General features: G+C 36.1%; 1 protein-coding gene across 3 annotated transcripts; it reads right to left on the bottom strand.

The window, feature by feature from the left end:
- Positions 1-372: 372 nt before the first annotated feature.
- LOC106140514 (serologically defined colon cancer antigen 8 homolog) lies at positions 373-17,051 on the bottom strand. Of its 3 annotated transcripts, XM_060952000.1 has the most exons (16): positions 16,806-17,051; positions 15,564-15,741; positions 14,919-15,043; positions 13,816-13,992; positions 13,033-13,173; positions 12,557-12,651; positions 11,247-11,403; positions 10,370-10,531; positions 6,611-6,716; positions 6,168-6,301; positions 5,562-5,666; positions 5,217-5,304; positions 4,655-4,772; positions 2,835-3,153; positions 2,013-2,098; positions 1,581-1,663 (listed from the first exon to the last, which is right to left on the bottom strand). In XM_060952000.1, exons 1-15 carry the CDS (start codon positions 16,947-16,949, stop codon positions 2,024-2,026), a joined length of 2,124 nt encoding a protein of 707 aa, XP_060807983.1. In that variant the 5' UTR covers positions 16,950-17,051; the 3' UTR covers positions 1,581-1,663; positions 2,013-2,023. The 3 variants fall into 3 exon arrangements, with proteins under 3 accessions (XP_060807984.1, XP_060807982.1, XP_060807983.1); XM_060952001.1 differs by lacking the exon at positions 2,835-3,153 and having other exon boundaries at positions 373-1,663; XM_060951999.1 differs by lacking the exon at positions 2,013-2,098 and having other exon boundaries at positions 1,328-1,663.
- Between the last annotated feature and the right edge of the window lie 7,957 nt (positions 17,052-25,008).

Raw genomic sequence — 25,008 nt, 5'->3', positions numbered from 1 at the left:
TGCAAGCGCAACAGAACGTACACAAAAACATAATTTCGTCTATATCCCTTTAGGTGTAAACAGGCCAAAAGTCTTGAAAAGACTTAAAAGCCAAGTTCAGCTGTATGGCATAGTGATAGAATTTTGATTCATATAAGTAGTGACTTATTACCAACATTATATATATGCATTGCATTGTCTTTTATATTATTTACATAATGTATACGATTTTATGACTCGCTAGGTACCTACTTACCTTAGTATGACTGGATAATAATAAAACAATTTTGGCGTTCTATAAACACAGATCTTTACTTATTGAGCAAAAAAAAATGTGTTCTCTTTATAATTTAATAGAATACCTACTAGTAAGGTAGGTACTGCCTATTTTTGCAATCAATTAGGAATATCTGTACCTTTCTGTCCGTTATTGTACCTATCATACGAGTATTAGGTACTTACTAAATAGACATTTTGTGCTACATCTTTATTGTTATGTTTTTTGATCTACAGAACGTGTCTTTTCTATGTTACATTTTTTACTTACCTATGAAGGAAATAAAATATGGTAGAAAAGACGAACTTTTAATCCACTGACAAGAGTTAGATCGTTATTACGAGAAAAATAAGGCCGTAAACCTACTTATAATAATATAAACATACAGTGTTTAACAGATTTGGTGAATTGTTGTGAACATAATTTTGAAGATTTCAAAATTCACACTTTTCCCGACAGGTTAGGCAGATTTTAACGTTATAATAAGAATTCGGTATAGATACAGATAAATCTAACTGATTTAATTTCTAACATCAAAAGCTCAAATTTATTTTAGCACATTTTACATAAAACATTTGCAAAAAATAATAATAACAAACATAATATTGCACAAGTCAAAAATATAAATCTATAAATCTCGCTAACTTTGACTAGATAATTCTTTTGGCGCGTCATTTGTTTTGATTTCTTGCGTGGCTTGTTTTTCTTGAATTTCTTGTGTGGGGGCAATATTTTCATCGTATTTTGGATTCTGATTGTCTATGGTTGCGTCGTTGTTGGCATATTCCTGATTATACTGCGTATTGTCATAATTCTGTTCGTAATTACCATCAGTGGCGTAATTCTCATACTGTCCCTCATATTGTGCATTAGGATCAACATACTGTTGTTCGGGATATTGCTCATAATTTTCATATTGTCCCGTGTAAGGCTGTTGTTCATAATTTTGCACATAACCTCCATTCTGATATTCCGCACCTTGATGTTCTTCATAAGTTTGTTCAGGAGCTTGTCCGTAAGATTGTTCCGGATTTTGTTCATAATTCTGTTCGTAGTTAAAATTCCCTTCATTGTACATTTCTGGTTGAAAGTCTTGTTGCTGCATTTGTTCGACATCCATATCCTTTTGATGTTCATAATCATCTTTAACATTTTCTTCTATATTATTCACAACTGCAGCAGTACCGTCATTTATAACGTTTTTATCTAGTAAAGAGGATCTAGAGTCTTGTTTTGCTGTTCTTGGGGTTCGGTGGTCATTAATGTCGACGCTGTCTGGTCGGATGTTTGTGACTGAGTCTCCATCTTGGGGGACTCTGGTGGACTCAGCTCGGGGATGGTCTGGTCCGGCATTGGACGGGGGATGTGGTACAGTTCGGTCGGCTGAAGGCGTGCGCGTGGGTGGTGCTGTAAATTTTATACGTTTAATATTAGATATGTCCATGTAAGACAGTTTTTATGTTAATTTAATCTTACAATTGTTATTGTTATTCGTATTCGTTTTGTCATTAACTTTTAATATTCGCACTAGTTAGCTAGCGAGAGAATAGTTTTAATAAAATCTAATTATGAAAAAGTCTACGTTATCAATACAACCATTTCAATAAGATTGCTTACCAATTGTTATTGAAAGAGATAAAACATTATCTGCCAAATACGACAAAGATGAAAAAGAAAAGAGCAAGACAGGACGACGAGGATCTAACATAAATTTAAAAAAAGGTTCACTTTTGCTTTGAATTACATCAAGCCATACCTTGGTAGGTGCTAGGTGAAGCTGGAACCGGCTGCAGTGACCGGCCGATGCTCTCTACTTGACGCTGCAAAGTGGCCAGTTCTTCCCTGCACACACACAAATGTGGTAACACACACACACACGCGTGCCGAAGCACATGCAACAACGACTGACACGATCTCTATATAAAAAGGGGAAATTTATAGATTTGTAGCGGGAGCGATGATTCGGGAGCCGCGGTTCACCATTGTTCAGGCATAACACCTAGCCTGGCAGAAGATCTTCCCTTTGGTGGCGGTCGAGCCGAATCATCGCTCCCGCTACAGATTAACTAGGTAAGTCGCGGGGACTTCGTCCGCGTGGAATAGTCGTCTTTTTCACATATTCCATTATTTCTTTGCTCCTTATAGTTGCAGCGTGATGTTATATGGCCTTAAGCTTTCCTCGATAAATGGTCTATTCAACGCAAAAATTTTTTTCAATGCGAACCCTGAGATTAGCGTGTTCAAACAAACAAACTCTTCAGCTTTATAATATTAGTATAGATAAACAATTCTAGAAATTTGCTATTTGGCACATAGGTTCCTTATGGTGTAAGGGTGCATCAATTACAGAGAATTTTCCGTAATACCGGCAGGACGGAGACAGTAATATAAAAAATAAAGTACTTTTGCTAGGTTTTAAAAACTTCTTTGAAAACTGTGGACCTATTCTATGATTAAAGCATTTTCACACATATGTATAAAACAATTGCTTTTAGGCATTATGAACTACATACAGCACACGCACAATAGATTTGACACGTCAATCTACACCAACGGTACACACAAGGCCATTTCTTACCTTGACAGGATCGTCATCAGAATCCCCAATCCTATCTATTGACAAATCACTTAGATTTCTCGTCAAATTACCAACATCATCATCTTTAGAACTCAAATCATCAGACCTTCTAAATCTATATCTATTGGTGTTCGGAGTAGATGTATAATAAGTGCGATCAAGATCGTAAGAAGATCTACTATTTGGATAGCCACTTAGTGGAGTGTAACTTCGTAATGGGGTGATTGATGTGGTGCAATATTTCTTATGAGAACACCAGAGGTTTCTTAGTTTTCTCATAAGCTCAATGTTTCTGCAAAGCAATTGGGTTCTTTCGGCTCTGAAATGGAAATGGTAGGTGAATATAATCATGCAGTCTAATTTAAATGATAATTATGGGTGATTATAATTGTTTAATAAATTAATTGCTAAAATAATTGTTTCTGTGCAAATAAATCTTTTGACGTTTTTGTTAAGTGTTACTTTACTTTTCGCTTTAATATCACCAATTGTAATAAGCATTCCATTCTATATTTTTATACATCACAATTTTAATCACCCCCATCTATAATTAAGACAAATACTGTATTTGGTTTATAAAAATACGATAACAACATTTTGGAAGCTACATTTATTGCATACAATTTACTTAATCATAAAGTTATCATTACCCATTTGACTAAAGAAGATAATATTTGTACCTTTGGATACACACTTAAACTATGCTAAGAATAACAAATAATCTTCTTAATATTGCACATACAATCACAAAAGCTTTAATTTAGCCAAATAATATTTAAATCTCAATAATACCAACTAATAAATAAAAAAACACTCATACACATTTAGAATAACAATAACTTTAAAACTTTTATAACACATTGCAATTAAGTTAAATACTTCTATAATACATAATAAACAATTATATTTTCACATTGTAATTTATCTCATCATTAACATATTTATCTCATCATTCTTGTTCAGGTGTTTCCTCAATCTTTTCATCAATTACTATTTCGTTATTATCTGTTTCAGTTTTAACACATTGTTCTGGTTCTTTTAGAATTGATTCCTCTGTATCTTCTTCTGTTATGATAGATTTATTAACTACTACTTCTACATTATCTTTTTCTTGGGGTATATTATGGATATCTGAAATTGTATCTTCGATTATGTTATCTGATTTTTTTTCTTGGAAATTTTCTGTAACATTATCTAAGTGTCGTTCATCTTTATTATTCTCTTGTGTGTCTTTAGTTCGATCACAATCAGCGTCTACTACCTCCATAGTTTCTTTCAATACATGAACATCACCGTCAGTGACTTCCATACTTATACTATTTGTTACGCCCTTATTCTCCCCACTGTGTATTATAATCTCTTCTACCTGTGCTTTTCTTTTCTTCTCTTTCTTTCTAGACTTTGGTATCAATTTCACGCTAATATCAACCTTAATGGGCTCCTTTTTCTCCCGTAAAAAGGGCTGTTGAATCATTAACGGCAAATTGTATGTTTTCTCTCCTTTCTCATTTGTGAGATCCTGATTGGTCGTAAGGGGCCCTACGATAATCGGTGGGTACTTATTCGACGAATCGGACTCTTTTTCGGAGCGGCGCTTGGTACGGCGCGGTGGCAATGCCTCTCTGGATCTTGAACGGTCGCGCTGTGTTCTGATTGGTTCGTCTGATCGGCCGCGACACTGCGCACAGCCTGCCACCAATAAAAACACAGCACGACGTTAGACATCGAATTTAAATGGGCAATGATAACAAATTTATAGTTTTAAGTGCGAAACAATTCAGTGATTATTATCATGCTAATAGAGTTGAAAATGTTCGTACTTGTGCCTACGATTTGCGTCGTCGAGCTTGTCTGTTAGCAAACGACATTCGCCGGTGAGTTTCTCCATCAGACTGTTTTGAGATTGAATCATGGACTCCAACCCAGCCACCTTTTTAGCTGTGGAACCAAATGTTTGGTTTAAGGAGTGCACAAACCGAGAGCATTCTGAATTGTAGCGTATTCGTAGTAAAATTCTTTATGAAAATACAAAAAACAAATGTAAGAGATCGATTCATTACAAAAAAGAATGCTCTTGGTCTGTATAATTCTCCAAAACACGCTTAACTTTAACAATCTGATGAATAAACTATTGATTAGGAAAGAAAGCCCTTTCAAACTATCCGTTAACATGCAAGCGTCAATGAAAGGGTAAATTATGAATGTTTTGAATTCTCAACAATGAATTCATATTTCGAAATTTCTTTCAAAACATCAATAGTTTACCCATACGATGATTACGTCGCTATTCCCATGGCTTGTAAGATTTTCCTACAGTACCTAAGCTTTAGTGCCCGTATTATTATAACTTCCATGCCCATTAGTGTATCTTCTAGTACATACCGTGTTTATTCTCCATGGATTCCATCATTGTTGATAGTTCCTTCTTGTTCTTCTCTGGAGTCACTGGGGTCAGATTCTTCATGTTCAACTGTGAAAGTGAGAATAAATATTCTTACTACCTACATACAATGTCGAATCCAAAATTGTCGGTTTATGGTGAATGAAATTACATAAATAATTGAGGGCTATTAATTTTATCTAGTTTATGTAAAACGATTGACCAAAAATTCTTCCTTAGTTGATCCGCACATTTGTTTCTGCTAATGGTTTACATGTCCTTATATCCAGTTTGACAAATCTCAAATATTTCATTTTAATGTAAAAGAGAACCCCTTCGTAAGTTACCTCTTTCTCCAAAGTAGAAATTTGCTCAGAAAGACGAAGATTTTCTCGACGCGAGTGCACCACGTCCGCATCAGCTCGATCCAGACGCTGACGCAGGGATTGTATCTGAAATAAATCAATAAATCATTGATAAAGTTATCATTTTCATAAAATAAGTTAAGATTTGTCAAAATCTTTGCCTGCTTGAAAAATCTGACACCGGTGATACACGATAAAAAAAGTGGAGCCATGTTTCATAATATGTGAGATACAAAATATTACATTCGAATTAATTTTGAGCTTGTTATTGAAAGAACTGAAGATGCTACAGAAATTACATCAACAGATTTTAGAACTTCCAAAACAAACGACATTAATTCTTATTTGAAATATTTGAATATTTGATACCACCTATTGCACTTTTGGGAAATGAGCGTTTAGGAAAGTGAACTTTTTAGGTCGAAAGGCTACAATGGCGACTGAAGTTAGGCACTTACCTATTTATGTGACACTATCATCAAAAATCATCATAATAACTGTTCCTCAGTCACAACTGTAATTTGTTAATGGCGCTGAAACCATTCCCTCTCACGATCTATTTCAAACCACCATTTGCCATATTCCTACCTCAGAGTTAAGACGATTGGCCTCATGTTTGGCTTGACGTTGGTGTCTCTCGATGGCAAGTCTTGCGCTCGCCAGCTCTTCTTCAAGCGATGCTTTCTCAGCATGCGCTTGCGCAAGATCCGCTTGGAGAGATGCTGGAAACATGTCATAGTTCATTCATTCTCTTTTTTTAATTACTTTTTCATTATCTTTCCTTTCATCTAAAAACATGCCGAGAGGCTCATACGGAATACAAAAATATATTTTGTTTTAAATAGTTAAGTAGTTAGTAAAGAATATGATCAAAATTAATGGAGCAATATATTCTATAGTACCTATCTATGAAAAATAGATGATCTACAGATTTTTCCTAATAGCCGTTTAATAATTTTGAGGATTAAAAAATGAGAGTAAACGCATAGCAATCTATGATTAAATGATAAAAAATCTCTAAGAGAACTTACATGTCTTGTTCTTCAGTTCCATCTTGAGTTCTTCAATGGCTGAGTTCTTCATCGACAACTCTCGTTTCAAGTCATTCTCCTCACGACGCTGGCGTTCCAAATCCAGCTGTGAACATGTCTTTAGAATGCAGGTTCTCGAGTATTTGTCTAACTGCTACAAAAGGAGGGCTATCCTGAATTAGAATTTAACATGAGCTAAGTACAAAAGCGACTAAGAGGCAACTTTAATATTAGCATTATTATGTCCACGCTTTTCAAAGTCAAAAACATAATTTGCAAAAACTAAAATTTAAAAAAGGTATACATTTTAATGTACTGCAGAATGTAATAGGTACCTGAAGTTTAGAATCTTTAATCTGGCCATTTCTTCCTTTGGCAAAATGGGCTTATCAAAGACCAAAGTTTACTTAGTATCGCTTTAGTTATTGTACTTCGTTTACATCTGTGGATAAGTTAAGTGTTTACTATCAAAATACCCTTGGACTACGAACCAAGACACATGATTTTAAGCGTAATTTATTGATGAACCATTATGATATTATTTCGTTGACTGAGTCATGGTTGCCAGACAGTATAAGTGATAATGAACTCTTTGATGATAGATATATAGTATGGCGTAGGGATAGGGATTACTCGCGTACTGGAGAAAAGATGGGAGGCGGGGTTCTTTTGGCCGTGCGTCGCGATATTACATCAGTGGGTCGCCCCGAATGGAGTTCGTCAGCTGAGGACGTTTGGGTCACTGTAACCCAAAGATTTAGTGATCGACAACAAAAAAGGATCCATTTTTGTACTATTTATTTATGCAGCGAAAATCAGGGTTATTCATTCAACTCTCAACTTCAGAATTTTACTGATAAATTATCTTATGTAGTGAATGCTTATCCAGATGATTACTTTGTAATATTAGGTGACTTTAATCTTAGTAACGTAGACTGGTACCTGAATGATGGACAGCTGCAACCTTCTGGTATATCCGGCGAAAATCAGATCTATTTTTTCGATACCATCGCGGCGTGTAATTTATCGCAGTTTAATAGTATACGTAATATTAGTAAAAATCGTATTCTTGATTTATTATTCTGTAATTCCGAATTATCGGTGACTGGTTGTGATGACCCGTTAGTTCCGGAAAATGTTCATCACAAATCTCTGAACATTACTCTAAACTTTGCCGTTACTCAGTCTCTGGAAGTCAATTCAAGGCTCAAATATTTTTTTGAGTCTGGCGATTATGACAAAATTATTTCATTTTTAAATCAGATTGACTGGGTAACTACCTTAAATGATACTAGTTTAGAGGAGGCTGTTACCTATTTTTATCAATGTTTGTACGATGCCAGGGATAAGTTTATACCTCATAAAATCATTAACCCTACTTCTTTTCCTCCATGGTATAATGCTTCTTTAAAAAAGGTACTTAAAGAAAAATATAAATTTTTAAAAAAATTTCGCAAATACCACAATTTAGAGGACTATGAGACATTTGCACTGCTTCGCCAAAGAGCTAAATCACTCGAAAAACAGTGTTACACTGAATATATTAAAAATATGGAAGCTGATATATGTGACAACCCCAAACGTTTCTGGTCGTTCGTCAAGTCTAATAAAAAGGGAACTAATTTTTTACCTGCTACTTTAACTTACAACGGTCTCTCTGCCCAATCTGGTGAAGACGTTTGTAATCTATTTGCTGCATATTTCCAGTCAACTTTCTCTTCTAGTAATGATTCGGTTACCATTGGTAACATGCCAGATGATAATTATACTCAATCTATAGGAGACATTGAGATTAATCCTGAACAAGTTTATGAGCTGTTAAAATCTACTGATTTAAATAAAGGTGCTGGACCGGATGATATTGCACCATTGTTTATTGTTAAATGTGCCTCAGCTTTATGCGAGCCTCTAAGTATATTATTTAAGCGATCCGTTCAAGAAGGTATTGTTCCTAAAATATGGAAGTCCGCGTTTATAACCCCCGTTCATAAAAAAGGCAGTAAAGCTGAGGTCATCAATTATAGACCAGTCTCCAAATTATGTATTTTTGCAAAAATTTTAGAACGAATTGTCAGCACTCAAGTTTATAGTGCCCTTTCTAATGACTTTATTGAACAACAACATGGTTTTATAAAGAACCGTTCTACTGTCTCTAACTTAATCTCTTTTATTGATTTTGCTACTGAAAATATGGAATCTGGAGGGCAAGTTGATGCTGTCTTTACTGACTACAGCAAAGCATTCGACCGCATTGATCACTCTATTCTTTTAGCAAAGTTAGTTTCGTCGGGTATTCATGGAAACTTATTTAGATGGTTCTCGTCCTACATAGAAAATAGGTCTCAGGCTGTAGCAGTGAATGGATATTCCTCAAGGTCTGCCTTGGTCCCCTCAGGTGTGCCTCAGGGATCCATACTAGGGCCATTACTATTTAATATCTTTATTAATGACATTCACTCATGTTTTGTTCATTCACAAATTTTATTATATGCCGATGATATGAAGATATTTAAAAAGATTTCCAATATTGAAGATTGTTATCTACTTCAACAAGATTTAAATAGAGTGGCTGAATATTGCAAAAGCAATAGACTAGATCTTAACATATCTAAGTGTAATGTTATTACTTTTACTCGGAAAAATGAGCCTGTGAAATTTAAATATGAGTTGGATGGCCATGAGATAAGTCGTGTTGACAATGTTAAGGACTTGGGCGTAATACACGACTCTAAACTTACTTATGAGATGCACATTGATCACATTGTTAATAGAGCTAATAAATTGCTTGGTTTTATTATTCGTTCTAGCTCACAATTCTCTAACATAAAACTTGTTAAAATTTTGTATTGCTCGTATGTACGTAGTGTTTTGGAGTACTGCTCAAATGTTTGGAATCCACAATATGATGTATATGTCAATAGATTGGAGTCTATACAACGCAGATTACTCAGACATTTGCAATTTAAGTGTAAAACCTATGTATCAGGATATGATAAGAGATGCAAAAAGTTCCATTTTCTACCTTTGAACGTACGACGGGAAGTTGCAGACATAACCCAACTTGTGAAAATTGCTCAGTCTAAAGTTGATTCTCCCCATCTTCTTTCGAAAATTAATATTAGAGTCCCTAATAGAAATTAGCGCCAACCTATTATTCTTTCCACTTCACGCTGTGCCACTAAATATAGAAAAAACTCTTTTTTTCTCCGAGCTTCTCTTGCTTTCAATAAAATTAAAATTAATTTTGATTTGGATTTAGATTTGTTCTTTTCCAATACGAATAAATTCAAAAATTCATTATGTAAAAGCTGGTTTGACCGAGTTTCCGAACATAGTTAGTTTTATAAATTATAGTATAAAAACATCACAGTATTGTACTGGTGGGTAAAATCATAAGACATATTTTCAAGCAAGCATTTAAGAGTAATATGCGAAAACTGTATAACTGTGTTTAAGTTAATTTAATATTTTAGTAATTTACATTAATTTTACTGTAAGTTTTCCTGTTAAAATAAAAAAAAAAAAAAAAAAAAAAAAATCAGGATCTCGGAAACGGCTCCAACGATTTTCATGAGAGTTACAGATTAGAGGCTTTTCGGCTCTAGGAATCGATTTATCAAGGTCCTAGGTTCGAGAAAAGCTCGGTTCTCAAGATATATAAACATTTTTAAAACCGCGTTTTAATAAACTATATCAGCGCCATCTCTTGTAGACCGAGCTAAGCTCGGGCAACCAGGTACTGTATAATGTAAAAGGTACCTGCAGCTTAGAGACGTTGTCATACTGAGCAGCAAGATCGTGTTGAAGCTCATCGAAATGAGCGTTGTAACGTTGTTCGGCCGCGCTTCGCTCCTGTATCGCGCGCCGGGAGCCCTCGCTGGCCAGCTCCCGGACCTTGGACCGCTCCTTGGATAGGTCATCCTGAATGTAACATACATACATACATAAAGTCACGCCTCTTTCCCGGAGGGGTAGGCAGAGATTACCTCTTTCCACTTGCCACGATCTCTGCACATTTCCTTCGCTTCATCCACGTTCATAACTCTCTTCATGCAAGCTCGGCGGTTGCGGGTACTTTTGACCTGACCCTTTACCATGTAACATACATACATATATACATATAATCACGTCTATATCCCTTGCGTGGTAGACATTCTTGAAAAGACTGATAGGCCACGTTCGGCTGTTTGGCTTTATGATAGAATTGAGATTCAAATAGGACAGGTTGCTAGCCCATCGCCTAAAAGGGGAATCCCAAGATGGATTGGACTCCAAGAGATGGAATGGCTCTATTCTTTTTCTATTGGTTCCGGGAACCACAAAAAATTTAGTTATACATTATAAAAGTTTAAATAAAAAAACTATCAAACCACTGAAATTATGGATAAATTTCCATTTGTTACGATTCTTGCCGATTCTTCTACATATCTCTTTGTCTATATTAATAAATCTTTTCGTCTAATCGCCTACTAACATACATATATACATGGGTACATTCAAACAAACATATACATACAGGTCAAACTAAGAATGATGATTTTTTAAGGCAGTTAAAAATAAAAGGGATTGGTCTTTCCATGTTTCCACTGATAAAAAATTCTGTAGCAAAATTAACCTCTTGATTTTGAGTTCTTACCTTGAGTCTCCTAATCTCGATCTCCAAGTTGTTCCTCTCCTCCCTGAGCTGCTGCTCCACGGCGTCTGACCGCTTGTACCGACCGTCGAAGTCACCTTCCTTCTGGTCCAGACTCAGCTTGAGTTTCTCTATCTGAGCCTCCAAGGACGACTTGTCTCTGAACAGAATGAAATTTATTATCTCCCTTCGTCTACATCGTCATCGCATCCTCTTGTCAGAGCAATTGTGATTATGTTTAACTAGATGTGCCCGCGACTTCGTCCGCGTGGAATAGTTATTTTGGGCATCATTGAAGCCCTCAAGGTAGAATATTTTCCCCGTTTTTTTCACATTTTCTTTTATTTATTTGCTCCTTATAGTTGCAGCGTGATGTTATATAGCCTAAAACCTTCCTCGATATTGTCTATTCCACACAAAAAGAATTTTTCAATTCCAACCAGTAGTTCTGAGATTAACGCGTTCAAACAAACAAACTCTTCAGCTTTATAATATAAGTATAGATTATTATATCCTTTTTGTTGGGTTAAAACTTGATGTCCGCTTAAGGAAATAAAAACCAATAAATAAGTATAGGTATGAGACTGTAGCCGGAGTCATGATTCGGCTCAAACTCCACCAAAGGGAAGCACGACAGACAATGTTGAGTCTGAGATTATGTTAATGCTCCAATCCGTGAAATCTTGTAATCGCGATTTAGACTCTTCGCTGCTATTGGCTGAGCGCGTCATTTTCTTCGCTATGATTGACAGTTAGTGTGTGACATTAATGATGTCATCACAAGACAAATACCACAGATGCAACTAGCCCCAAAGTAACGGAACGGTACACACTTACATACATACATATGATCACGTCTTTATCCCTTACGGGGTAGACTGAGCCAACAGTCTTGAAAAGACTGATAGGCCACGTTCGGCTGTTTGGCTTAATGATAGAATTGAGATTCAAATAGTGACAGGTCGCTAGTCCATCGCCTAAAAGAAGAATCCCAAGTTTATAAGCCTATCCCTTAGTCGCCTTCTACGACATCCATTAGAACGAGATGAAGTGGTCCTATTCTTTTTGGTACTGGTGCAGGGAACCACACGGCTACGGTACACACTTATTTAGTTATTAACATACATACATACATACATACATAAAATCACGCCTCTTTCCCGGAGGGGTAGGCAGAGACTACCTCTTTCCACTTGCCACGATCTCTGCATACTTCCTTCGCTTCATCCACATTCATAACTCTCTTCATGCAAGCTCGGCGGTTTCGGGTACTTTTGACCCTTAGTTATTAAGTAAGTAATTCAGTGAGTTACCTTTGCAAGTTGTCAATTTGACGTTTGAAGCCGTCTAAGCAGGTTGTGTCAACCAAGCCAGATGCCAACTTGCGCTTATTTTCATTGTTCTCTTCCTAAAAGAAAAATATTAAGTCTGACAAATAAACTTTATTTGCTTAAAATTCAAAATAGTCCAAGATTTGGTATCAAAACAGAAACGTGTGAACGCAACCTAGTTATAAGACATATTTAATGTATCGTAAAACTAGAAAGGTTCTTTGTTAGTGTAGGTTTTTATAAGATTTCACTCGCACTTTACCTATAACGTGTACTATTTCTTCTTTTACTAGTCCATCTCAATCTTTGTCTCTCTTTCTCATTTAGCCTTAATTTGATTGGACGTTTCGATAGTTCAAAATCTTAAGGTCCAAAGACAATATACGTAATTCTGTAAAGGCTCCTGACAAAGATAATTTCTGCTGCTTGCCTGAAGCCTTCTCGATAATTATACTTACTTGCACCTTCTTAAGGTCGATTTTAGCTTGTGTCAGTTGAGCTTCCAACTCAGCAATGCGGGACTCGAAAACGATGTTTGGTCCTTCGAGCCGGACAGATGACGACCGGCCCTTCATACACCTCCTTGATTTTGGTGTTGTCTAATCATTCAGAAAATATAAGTATTTCTATTGTTTTAGGGACAAAAAAGAAATAATCACTACTAGTATTATGAGGTTGGTTGTGGTCGTGTACTTTTTTTACTTTTTCTAAATAATGAACATTAGTTTAATTTCTGACCAATGCATTTACGCTGAGGAAAAAATCGTAAGGAAATCTGCACATGCACATTCAGGCAACTGGATTAAAACACGATCCAATGTGTTAGATTCTAAGGCAAAGGTTGCGGAGATCAGACGGGAGTCATTTCGAATAAAAACCTGACTCACCCAATCCAGGATCGGGACTTACGCAACCGGGACTAGTGCCAGCAAGTTAAGTATTATAATTTTTGTATTATTATTATATTTTATTCAATATCGGATTAGGCATTTACCTTCCACCTCACCTTTATTTATTACATAGATACATAAAATCACGCCACTTTCCCGGAGGGGTAGGCAGAGAATACATCTTTCCAACACCACCACCACCTTTCCACCTGCCATGATCTCTGCATACTTCCTTCGCTTCATCCACATACATAACTTTCTTCATACAAGCTCAAGCTCTCAAATTATTATTGTTCAATGAAGTTTCTAAACCAAATAACGTGCCAAATTTTGAAGATTCATATAAATTACCTTATTATCGCTATCCAAGCCAGTACTGTCACCCAAGTCGTCAAGTTCATCAGTTTCAGAGCCGCCGTTGTATGAGTGGAACATTCTGGAAATCAGCTTGTTCTTCTGAGCCTCGTGGAGGTTCTCGTTTTCAGATATCACTTCTTTCACTTTACCCAGAAGGTTGTTGAGTTCATCCTGTGAAATATAAATGTTACTAGCATTCGCCCTGAAAAGTACCTTAACACAGTTAACCTTAAGTGTAGATAGATAAATAGAATACCCTCTATTGCTCATAAAGTTATAACAATATATTTTTTTTAAGCTTTTGTCAAGGTAATGTCCAAAATGCGGCAACCGCAAGGACATTTCGTGAGATAGAATGTATGAAGTTTGGAGATCGGATTAGTGGTTTTGACCTTTTGACGTAAAAGACGGACGAACAAACTCGTAAACACACTTTTACATTTAGTATGGATTATATCCATACTAATATGTATTATATTACGTACATTATATTATTTAAATTTGTTAATTACTTCAGTACCGAATCTTTTAAAATTAGGTATCATTAGCGAAATGACATCACCAAATAATAAAACAGCTTGTTTGTTTATTTGAAATTGAAACGGTTACAAAGTAAATAATACTCGATGTAATAAATATAAGTATACTAGAGGCCGCCCGCGACTTCGTCCGCATGGAAACCCTATCAATCCCGCGGGAACTCTGGGATAAAAAGTAGCCTATGTGTTATTCTGGGTCTTCAGCTACCTACATACCAAATTTCATGGTAATCGGTTCAGTAGTTTTTGCGTGAAAGAGTAACAAACATCCATACATCCATACAAACTTTCGCCTTTATAATAGTAGTAGGATACGGGACAAATTACATAGATTGAGTTTGCCTCGAAGTAAGTTCGAAACTTATGTTACGAGATACTAACTCAACGATACTATATTTATAATAAATAATTATATAGATAATCATCCAAGACCCAGGACAATCAGAGAAAGTTCGTTTCTCATCATGCCCTGGCCGGGATTCGAACCCGGGACCTCCGATGTAACAGACAAGCGCACTACCGCTGCGCCACAGAGGCCGTCAATAAATAAGAACATACCCTGCAATACTGGCTCTCTCTTTCCAGTTGTTCAATGTACTCCTCCTGCTTCTGAATGAAGTTGATGACGTCAGGGTTTGGAGCAGAGGTGGGGTCGACCGGAGTCATGGTCACATTCGGTGTCGCTAAAAAATTATAAGTATATCTCTAAGATACGGTGAGAGCGTCGCTAAAACAATTATATGTATATCTCTAAGATACGGTGAGAGCGTCGCTAAAAAAATTATAAGTATATCTCTAAGATACGGTGAGAGCTTTACAGATAATAGTGGTAACGTGACACAATGAAATGACCAAGGATTACCCTGTAAAGATTGCGGATGACAGTCGCTTCGTGTAAAAACCTGACTCGCCCAATCTAGGATCATGGTCGAAGGCGCACTTCGGGCATCTCACAAGACAGGTGAGGATGTACATACATACATATGGTCACGTCTATATCCCTTGCGGGGTAGACAGAGCCAACAGTCTTGAAAAGATGAATGGCCACGTTCAGCTATTTGGCTTAATGATAGAATTGAAATTCAAATAGTGACCCAGGACGTCCTTAATTTGATCAAGATACGTTCGTCTAGGTCTTCTTGCCAGTGACCCAGTAATAAAAAAGAGAAGATACCTAGACATTCACATGTATTTCTTACTTACAGCTGACATGCTGAGGTGTATAATTGTTCAGGCTATCAGCGTACAATGTGGCGTACTTGGCAGTCAGACGCGGCCTTGGCTTGTACTCGGTCAGGGTGTTGTACGATGCGTACTTCTTGTCCAAATCGTCAGACTCGTCCAGATTCTTCAGTGACGGTGAGCCACCATAGCTACGAACCTGTTTTGGGAAGATATCTTTTGTTGAATACTGAAAACCTATATACATACATACATATGGTCACGTCTATATCCCTTGCGGTGTAGACAGAGCCAACAAGCTTGAAAAGATTGAATGGCCACGTTCAGCTATTTGGCTTAATGATAGAATTGAGATTCAAATAGTGATAGGTTGGTCGCCCATCGCCTAAAAAAGAATCCCAAGTTTGTAAGCCTTTCCCTTAGTCGCCTTTTACGACATCCATGGGAAAGAGATGGAGTGGTCCTATTCATTTTTGTATTGGTACCGGGAACCACACGGTGCAAAACCTATATAACCCTTTGTATGCAAGTTTCCTGGATGTCATCTTATAATGTGATAAGTCCTTATGGCATTGAGTCTACCTATGGTTCATTTTACGTACATAAAATTTAAATCTATACTAATATGATAAAGCAGGGTTTGTTTGTTTGAACTAATCTCAGGAACTACTGGTTCGAATTGAAAAATTCTGTTGAATAGACCATTTATCGAGGAAGGCTTTAAGCTATATAACATCGCGCTGCAACTATTAGGAGCGAAGAAATAATGGAATATGTGAAAAATACGGGGAAAATTATTCACCCTTGAGGGCTTCAATGATGCCCTAAATAACTATTCCACGCGGACGGAGTCGCGGGCACAGCTAGTAAATAACTAAATCCGCTGTTGCTATAATAGAAAGGTATTGTTTTATTTTTAGTTTACTGATAATCTAGCGCCCTTGTTGAGGAGTCCCTTTTCACACACACAAAGTAATAAAAGAATAGAAATACCGTAGTGTTCTAGAAACTTAAGAAAGGATGAGTCGTCGTCTTGCACCGCTCGCGGTTTTTTGAGCAGTTGTAAAGCTGTCAAATAAAACTCTGAATGAATGGGGATTATTGCAATCAGTTGCAATGACCAGTAATTACCACTCCTATAGTCTTATGTATGATACATCCGAACGTTATAGGGCAAATTCAAGGTAATGTGGTTTGTCAATTTAAAAAAAAAATTAAAAAAAAATTGTATAAAAAAATATATTAAAAAAATTATATACTTACACTTGGCGCGTAGTTTCCAGACAAAAAGTATCTCAACTTGGACACAGCCTCCTTATAAGCCAGTTCAGTGTAGTCAGGAACTCTTTTCAGGCCATATTCGCTCATTTTAGTTGGCCGTCTGTAATACCAAAAATATGGATACATATTTTTTTTTATTTAATTAAAACCTAAGTACGTAAAAACTAACTCGTCACATTTTGAATATAAAAATAAATAAAAAATAAAATTTTAAATTTGGAAGTTGGAATTAGTGATGCGCATTGCGCTAGTATTTTGGTTGGAGTGCCGATTTTTGGTAACAAAAGAACGGTATTGATTACACAAGTTATTGGTTGTCTTGGCAACCGTTGTACTTAAACGTAAACAAACGCTTAGCAACGTAGGTACCAAAACTCATTGCGATTTTATTATGTTGGTACCTACCTACCTGCAATTGAATGAGTAATACTCGTATTATCGTATTGATCTATATTTAAAACCCTGAAAATTCACCTTCAAGTGACCTTAAGAACTTTTTATAATTTTCAACTTTTAATTGAGCAAATATAAAAAAAAACTATTGTATAAAAGAAATGGGGTCGTCATTGTCCAATTGACAAAAATTTGGTTAGTGACGTCAAAATTTAGTTGGTTCTGTCTGCCCCGCGAGGGATATAGACATGGTATAAATGTATATAAGTACATACTTTTGTACTACATACATATGTAGGAAGCTGTTTTGCATGTATGTTCTTTGAAAAACCTTAAATACCGTATGGTTCCTGGCACTTTAGAATAGGACTACTCTATCTCTTTCCCATGGATGTCGTAAAAGGCAAATAAGAGAATAGCCACATTCAACTAGTGCATCTTCTACCACTATTAGGTTCCCCTGTAAAGGTTGACATGGTCAGACCTGACTCGCTTCGTTTTAAAACCTGTGTTGGAATAAATATCAAAATAATGTATTTAATGTACTACTAGCGCCCTCTATGTTGTATCGTTGTAACTGCCTACCTAATGTCATTGTCAAGTAATAAATTCAGTCTTTGATCAACCACAGTACACGTTTTATTAGGTTATGGGCCCAGGCTCAATATTTTGCTAAAATTTTATATTTCTCGTGCGAAAGTAACTATGTCGACGTCGGGGTACTTAGTGAATGTGCCGAAACTCAAGGGACGCGAAAATTACGACGATTGGGCGTTTGCAACAAGTAATTTCTTGTTACTTGAAGGTATTGACATTGAAAATGTACCCCCAACTATGAGTGAATCTGAAAATAAAAAAGCGAAAGCGAAACTCGTCATGACTATTGACTGTTCATTATATGTGCATATAAAAAGTGAAACTACAGTGGACGGTGTGTGGAAGAAATTAAAACAATTATTTGATGACACGGGGTATCAACGAAAAATAAGTTTGCTTCGTACATTGATTTCAATACGCCTCGATAACAGCGAATCCATGACATCCTATGTATCTCAAGTGGTTGAGACAGCACATAAATTGAAAGGGACAGGTTTCGAAATCACAGACGAGTGGATTGGGTCATTACTTTTGGCGGGACTTCCAGATAAGTATTCACCGATGATAATGGCAATAGAGCACTCTGGAATAGCCATTAGCGCTGACGTCATAAAGACAAAGTTACTTGACATGTGTTCGGAGGTTGGCACTACTGGCATCGATTCTGCTTTTTGGTCTAAACAGCGAAATAAAAATGGCAATACTAACAAGCAAATGTCACAGTCAACCAGCAGTAAACAAATAAAGTGTTATAATTGCAAGAAGATCGGCCACTACAAAAATAAGTGTCCTGAATTAAAAGCAAATAAACAATTGAATGCTTTTAGCGCGGCGTTTTTCAACGGTTATTATAACACAGAAGACTGGTACATCGACTCAGGCGCAAGCGCACATATGACGTCAAACCAAAAATGTTTACTCCGAACTCGACCAGTACACGAAACTAAAGAAATCGTAGTGGCAAATCAAATGACGGTGCCTGTAGTTAGTGTTGGTGAAACACAGATAACGACATGCGTGAACAGTTCTCAGTATGAAGTGATTGTGAAGGACGTATTGTATATACCGAATCTCACGGCAAACCTATTATCCGTAAGCCAACTTATAGCTAAAGGAAATAAAGTTGTATTCAAAAAGGATACCTGTTTAATATACAACCAAGTGAATGAGCTTATTGGTATAGCAAGTTTGATAAATGGAGTGTACAAGTTAAACACAAAAAAATTCGAGAGCTCGTTATCGGCAATGTCAACATGGCATAGAAGGTTAGGACATATAAATAGTAAGTCCTTACAAAAAATGAAAGAAGGAGCAGTAGAAGGAGTTTCTTTTCACGAGAAAGCTGACATACAGATACAGAATTGTGAAGTATGCTGTGAGGGAAAACAATCACGTTTACCTTTCCCATCAGCAAACCATAGAAGTGAAAAACTACTGGATGTAGTACACTCAGATTTATGCGGGCCGATGGAGACCAAGTCAATTGGTCAGGCAAAGTACTTTGTTCTGTTTGTGGATGATGCCAGCAGAATGACTTTTGTCTACTTCTTGAAGGAAAAGAACCAGGTGTTCCAGCATTTCAAAGAATTTCGAAGTTTAGTTGAGAATCAAACGGGAAACAAAATAAAAATACTGAGAACCGACAATGGAGGTGAATTTTGTTCACGTGAGATGGAAAATTACTTAAAACAAGTAGGTATTGTCCATCAGAAGACCAATCCTCACACTCCAGAGCAGAATGGACTCTCAGAGAGGTTCAACAGAACTGTAGTTGAACGGGCAAGGTGTTTATTGTTTGAAGCGGGTCTCGACAAAAATTTTTGGGCTGAAGCAGTTAACACTGCAGTTTACCTAAAGAACAGAACACCAGCCGCCAGTTTAGGCATGATGACACCATTTGAGAGGTGGACAGGTGAGAAACCAGACCTCAGCCATGTTAGAATTTTTGGCAGTAAAGTAATGGTGCATGTTCCCAAAGTACAACGACAAAAATGGGATAAGAAAGCTGACAGATTAATTTTAGTTGGGTATCCAGATAATGTGAAAGGATACAGATTATATAACCCAAGAACTAAAAAAATTACTACGAGCAGAGATGTCATCATTATGGAGAAATTGAAGTTGGACGAAGCTCAGATTGTAGTAAACGATTGTGCAAATAAGTCAAAGATAGATGAAAACTTAGAAGAAGATGAAAGCTTAATAGAAAATTCAGGTTTAGATCCAAAGGATTCAACATATATTTGTGAATCATCGTCTTCCCAAGATGACTCATATCAATCTGTTAGTGAAGAAGAATCTTTTGCAAATAATGAAGTTCAAATTGAAGCTAAGCGTAAGAGAAAGCCAGTAGAAAGATATGCGATGACCAATCTCTGTTTTCTGGATAATCTGGAGTCATGTGATGAAGAACTCAGTTATGAAGCTGCAATAAATGGACCAGACAAGGAACATTGGAGAAAAGCGATGGAAGAGGAACTGAAAGCTTTCGACGATAATCAAGCATGGACGATTGTAGATAGGAAAGAAGCTGATAGAGTGGTACAGTGCAAGTGGGTATTCAAGAAAAAGTATGAAAGTGACAATAGTGTGCGATATAGAGCAAGACTGGTGGCAAAAGGTTTTACCCAAAAAGAGGGTGTGGATTACGCTGACACATACTCACCAGTGCTTCGCTACTCTACACTAAGGTTTCTATTTGCTTTAAGTGTCAAACTTAACTTTGAAATTACTCACTTAGATGTAACTACTGCATTCCTTAATGGTTATTTAAATGAAAATGTGTATATGCTAGTTCCCCCTAATTTAGATTGTAAAGAAAATAGTGTTCTTAAATTAAATCGTGCAATTTATGGTCTAAAACAATCAGCCAGGGCTTGGAACGAAAGAGTAAATGATACTTTGTTAAAATTACATTTTGTTAAGTCAAAGTTAGAACCATGTCTGTATATAAAAAAATGTGAAAAGGAGCAGATCATAATAGCAATTTTTGTTGATGATTTTTTCATTTTTTCAAACAGTAGTAATATGGTTAATGAGTTAAAAACAAATTTAATGTCAAAATTTAAAATTAAGGATTTGGGCCAATTAAAGCAATGTTTGGGTATGAGAGTTAGAATGTATCAGAATGGCAATATTTCCTTAGATCAAGAAAAGTTTGTAGACCATATTTTAAGTAAATTTAATATGACAAACTGTAAAGTTGTTGATACTCCTATTGAGAAAAATTTAAAACTAGAGAAAAGTGTAGATGTTTGTAAACAATATCCATTTCAACAACTAATAGGAAGCCTAATGTACTTAAGTGTTTTGACTCGCCCAGATATTACCTATAGTGTGAATTATTTGAGCCAATTTAATAATTCATATTCCTATACTCATTGGAAGCATGCGAAACGCATCCTAAGATACTTATGTAAAACTAAATCTCATGGCCTAATGTTTATCAAAGATAACTGTAAATTAGAGGGTTTCGTTGATGCAGATTGGGCTTCAAACACACTAGATAGGAGATCCTATACAGGTTTCTATTTTAAACTTTCTGGAACTGTTATTTCATATGAATGTAAAAAACAACATACTATAGCCTTATCAAGTACAGAGGCAGAATATATGGCGATTGCTGAAGCCTGTAAAGAGGCTATTTATTTAAAAAACTTGTTTTCTGAAATTGTAAATAGTTGTGACTATATAATTATATTGTATAATGACAATCAAGGTGCTCAGAAGCTGTCTGAAAATCCTTTGTTCCATAAAAGAACGAAGCACATAGATGTGCGTCATCATTTTGTTAGAGAAGCAGTTGCTAACAATCTTGTAAAGATAGTCTACATGCCAACATCTGAAATGCCAGCAGACTTGCTGACCAAGGGTTTAGATAGTGTTAAACATAACTATTTTGTAAAAAAGTTAGGTATTCAAAACATTGTTTAATAGGTGAATATCTGTAAATTAAAAGCAGTTTTTTTTTAGTTTATTAAAAATAATTGATATGTTACAAAGTTCAGATTATTTTGATAAGTGGAGATGTTGGAATAAATATCAAAATAATGTATTTAATGTACTACTAGCGCCCTCTATGTTGTATCGTTGTAACTGCCTACCTAATGTCATTGTCAAGTAATAAATTCAGTCTTTGATCAACCACAGTACACGTTTTATTAACCTGACTCATCCAATCTAGGATCCATGGTCAAAGGCATACCCCGGGCTTCTGTCCAGAGAGATGAGGATGCAACCGGGATTTAGTTGGCCAGGAGGAAGAAGAAGTTAAGAGAAGAAAAGAATAACAAGAAAAAAATTTAGCACGGGAAGAGACACACATAAAGTTTTTAAAGTATTATATAATTTTTTTGAAGTTTTATAATCAATAAATATGTACTTTGTTTCTTTATAAAAATTCACACCTAATAAGACCATCTGAACCACAAAAATAAATCTACATATTAATTAAACTGGTGATTGCTTATCTTCATATTTCGTACATTTGACGCACACCATTAAAGTAAGCCAAATATACTACCTAAGTTAATGCCAGAATTTAATTGACCTCGTTTGTGACACAGAACCCTTTGGAAGTATAAATATTTCAATTTTACATTCAACGTACTCTAGTTAGTAACTACTCTGCTCGTAGAATGTTAAAGTGATCTGTTGAATGTACCAAAGTATTTCATACGGAACTCTTTTTAACGTTGTTTATGTACTAAGTATCGTACAGATAAAATTCAAATCAAGTCCCTTTTAAGAGTTCACATTAATACAAAAACAATTAACATGGCAAAAACCAAAAATTTATTAAATCAATGACTTATATCGTGACAGGAGATAATTATTCAATTTTATAATAATAGAATCTATGTAAATACTCACCGAATTTTTGACCTCCGCAGCTTCCCGTTCATCTCTTTATCTGATCCCACACTGGAACCACTTTTTCCTCTATATCCGGAAGATTTAGGTTTCCCTAAGTAACTGGTAGACCCCATCTCTAGAAACGTCAAAGTATTAAAAATACCGCGAAATATTTATACTTCTTTATTAGCTCAAAACAGATTTTAATATTAATTTTTGAATTAAGAACCCATTGCGTATGCACGTTAACAAGCGAACATGGACGAAATAGGAATGGAGTTTTTTGATGTAGTTTTGGAATTTCCTGTTTTTTGTTCCTTTCACTCGTAAATGAAAAGCCCATCATCGGTTTCATTCTGACGGGAAAGTTTTCTTTGGGATGATTATAGGCCAGGAGCATGAACGTATCTAAATTGAATAATTTTTATTTGCAGTAAAAGTATCGATGTATTCCGATAAAAATATTTTATATTCCCGCTCATAACTGATTGCGGAGGTCAGACGGCAGTCGTTTCGTGTGAAAACCTTGACTTACTCTAATCATTATGAAATGCAAATTTAATAAACTCAAAAATCTTAATTAAACTAAAACTCTCTTTTCCTGAGATGTGAAAGTAAGAACACGACTTTTTATGATAAATATTGGAAAGACTGTACTGTACTCGTAAATATCAAATAGGAGTTAAACATATCCTACATTTTGTTGACAAAGTCGGGGGTAAGAGCTAGTTAAAAGCAACTTAGTCACCTCAGTGTTTATTGTATTTTTATGCCTTTTCTATCACACCAACCTATTACTTCCATGCATTAGTGAAATCTGCATTCATCCATATCGCACTGTTCCTTATCCTATCACACTGTTCCTTATCCTATCACACTGTTCCTTATCCTATCACACTGTGCCTTATCCTATCACACAGTTCCTTATCCTATCACACAGTTCCTTATCCTATCACACAGTTCCTTATCCTATCACACTGTTCCTAATCCTATCACACAGTTCCTTATCCTATCACACAGTTCCTTATCCTATCACACTGTGCCTTATCCTATCACACAGTTCCTTATCCTATCACACTGTGCCTTATCCTATCACACAGTTCCTAATCCTATCACGCTGTTCCTTATCCTATCACTAAAATCACCCCTTAATTCTCTCTCCTCAACCAAGTTTAATCTGAATCATTTCATTGCTTAACCCTCATCGTATTTATTAATTTATTTTTTGGTCGTATCGGCGTAATGTCTCCTAGACTACGAGACTGGCCGTGTCTTGCGTGCCGAAGACGACGTTACGATATAGGGAGACGCTATCACGCGACCTCACAGTAAATACAAATGGCTTGCATAATTTGACGGCTACATTGCTTTCAATTCTTATTCTTATGTATATCTAATACATACAGTACATAATCCATGCTCTTATGTCCTCAAGGGCGACTAAAGGATTAAGCAGATCACTTAGGGTAGGTTTTACTGTGAATAGATAAGGAAGCTAGATTGGTTCAAAGATTCAAATATACCATACCATTAATTTTACATATGTTACAGGTTTATTATAGGTAAGCTGTAAATGACGACTCCAATGAGTATTGCAAAGTATGTGGTAGACATCATTCCAGTTACAATGATCGGTTAACCTGGTGATGTGACCGAAAATCGGTCAATGTGATATAACCTACTAGAATGGCGTTTGCACACGCACGGCAATAAAATAGTCTGAGATACCCCCACACTGGGCGTCTTTTCCATGGCCCTTGAATGTAAAACTTACTCATACATACATACATACATAAAGTCACGCCTCTTTCCCGGAGGGGTAGGCAGAGACTACATCTTTCCACTTGTCACGATCTCTGCATACTTCCTTCGCTTCATCCACATTCATAAATTTTTTTCATGCAAGCTCGGCGGTTTTTGGTACTCTTGATCTGACCCTTTGCCAGGACGTCCTTAATTTGATCAAGATACGTTCGTACCTTTCCATCCCGACCTTTCCCTCCACACTCTCCTTCTATAACTGCTTAGTCAACCTGCTTTCATTCATCCTCTCCACATGACCAAACCATCTTAACATACCCTTTTCTATTCCTGTAACTACATCTTCTTTCACATCACAACATTCCCTTATCACGCTGTTCCTTATCCGATCACTCAATTTCACACCCATCATACTCCTTAACGCTCTCATTTCCACTGCATTTATTCTGCTTTCGTGCTTCTTTTGCCCTACCCAACTTTCACTCCCATACATTACATAAAACTTACTCAAATATAAAAATTTGCTTCGAACAAGGTTACTTTGTTCTACAACTTGTAGTACTATAGATACAAAAAAAGA

This window comes from Amyelois transitella, chromosome 27 (assembly GCF_032362555.1).
Source record: "Amyelois transitella isolate CPQ chromosome 27, ilAmyTran1.1, whole genome shotgun sequence".
NCBI classification, from domain to species: Eukaryota; Metazoa; Arthropoda; class Insecta; order Lepidoptera; family Pyralidae; genus Amyelois; species Amyelois transitella.
The sequence above is the reverse complement of the archived record's forward strand: the minus strand, read 5'-3'. Positions and strand labels throughout refer to the sequence as shown.

Bases quoted from the DNA above. Each gene is read 5' to 3' on its own strand.
- LOC106140514 (XM_060952001.1), bottom strand. From the start codon at position 16,949: ATGTATCCATATTTTTGGTATTACAGACGGCCAACTAAAATGAGCGAA. The intron at 15,044-15,563 runs GTAAGTAAGAAA...ATAATTTTTTAG, and splicing joins TACACCTCAGCATGTCAGCT to CGACACCGAATGTGACCATG. The intron at 13,174-13,815 runs GTAATTTATATG...CTGAATGATTAG, and splicing joins GCTTGGATAGCGATAATAAG to ACAACACCAAAATCAAGGAG.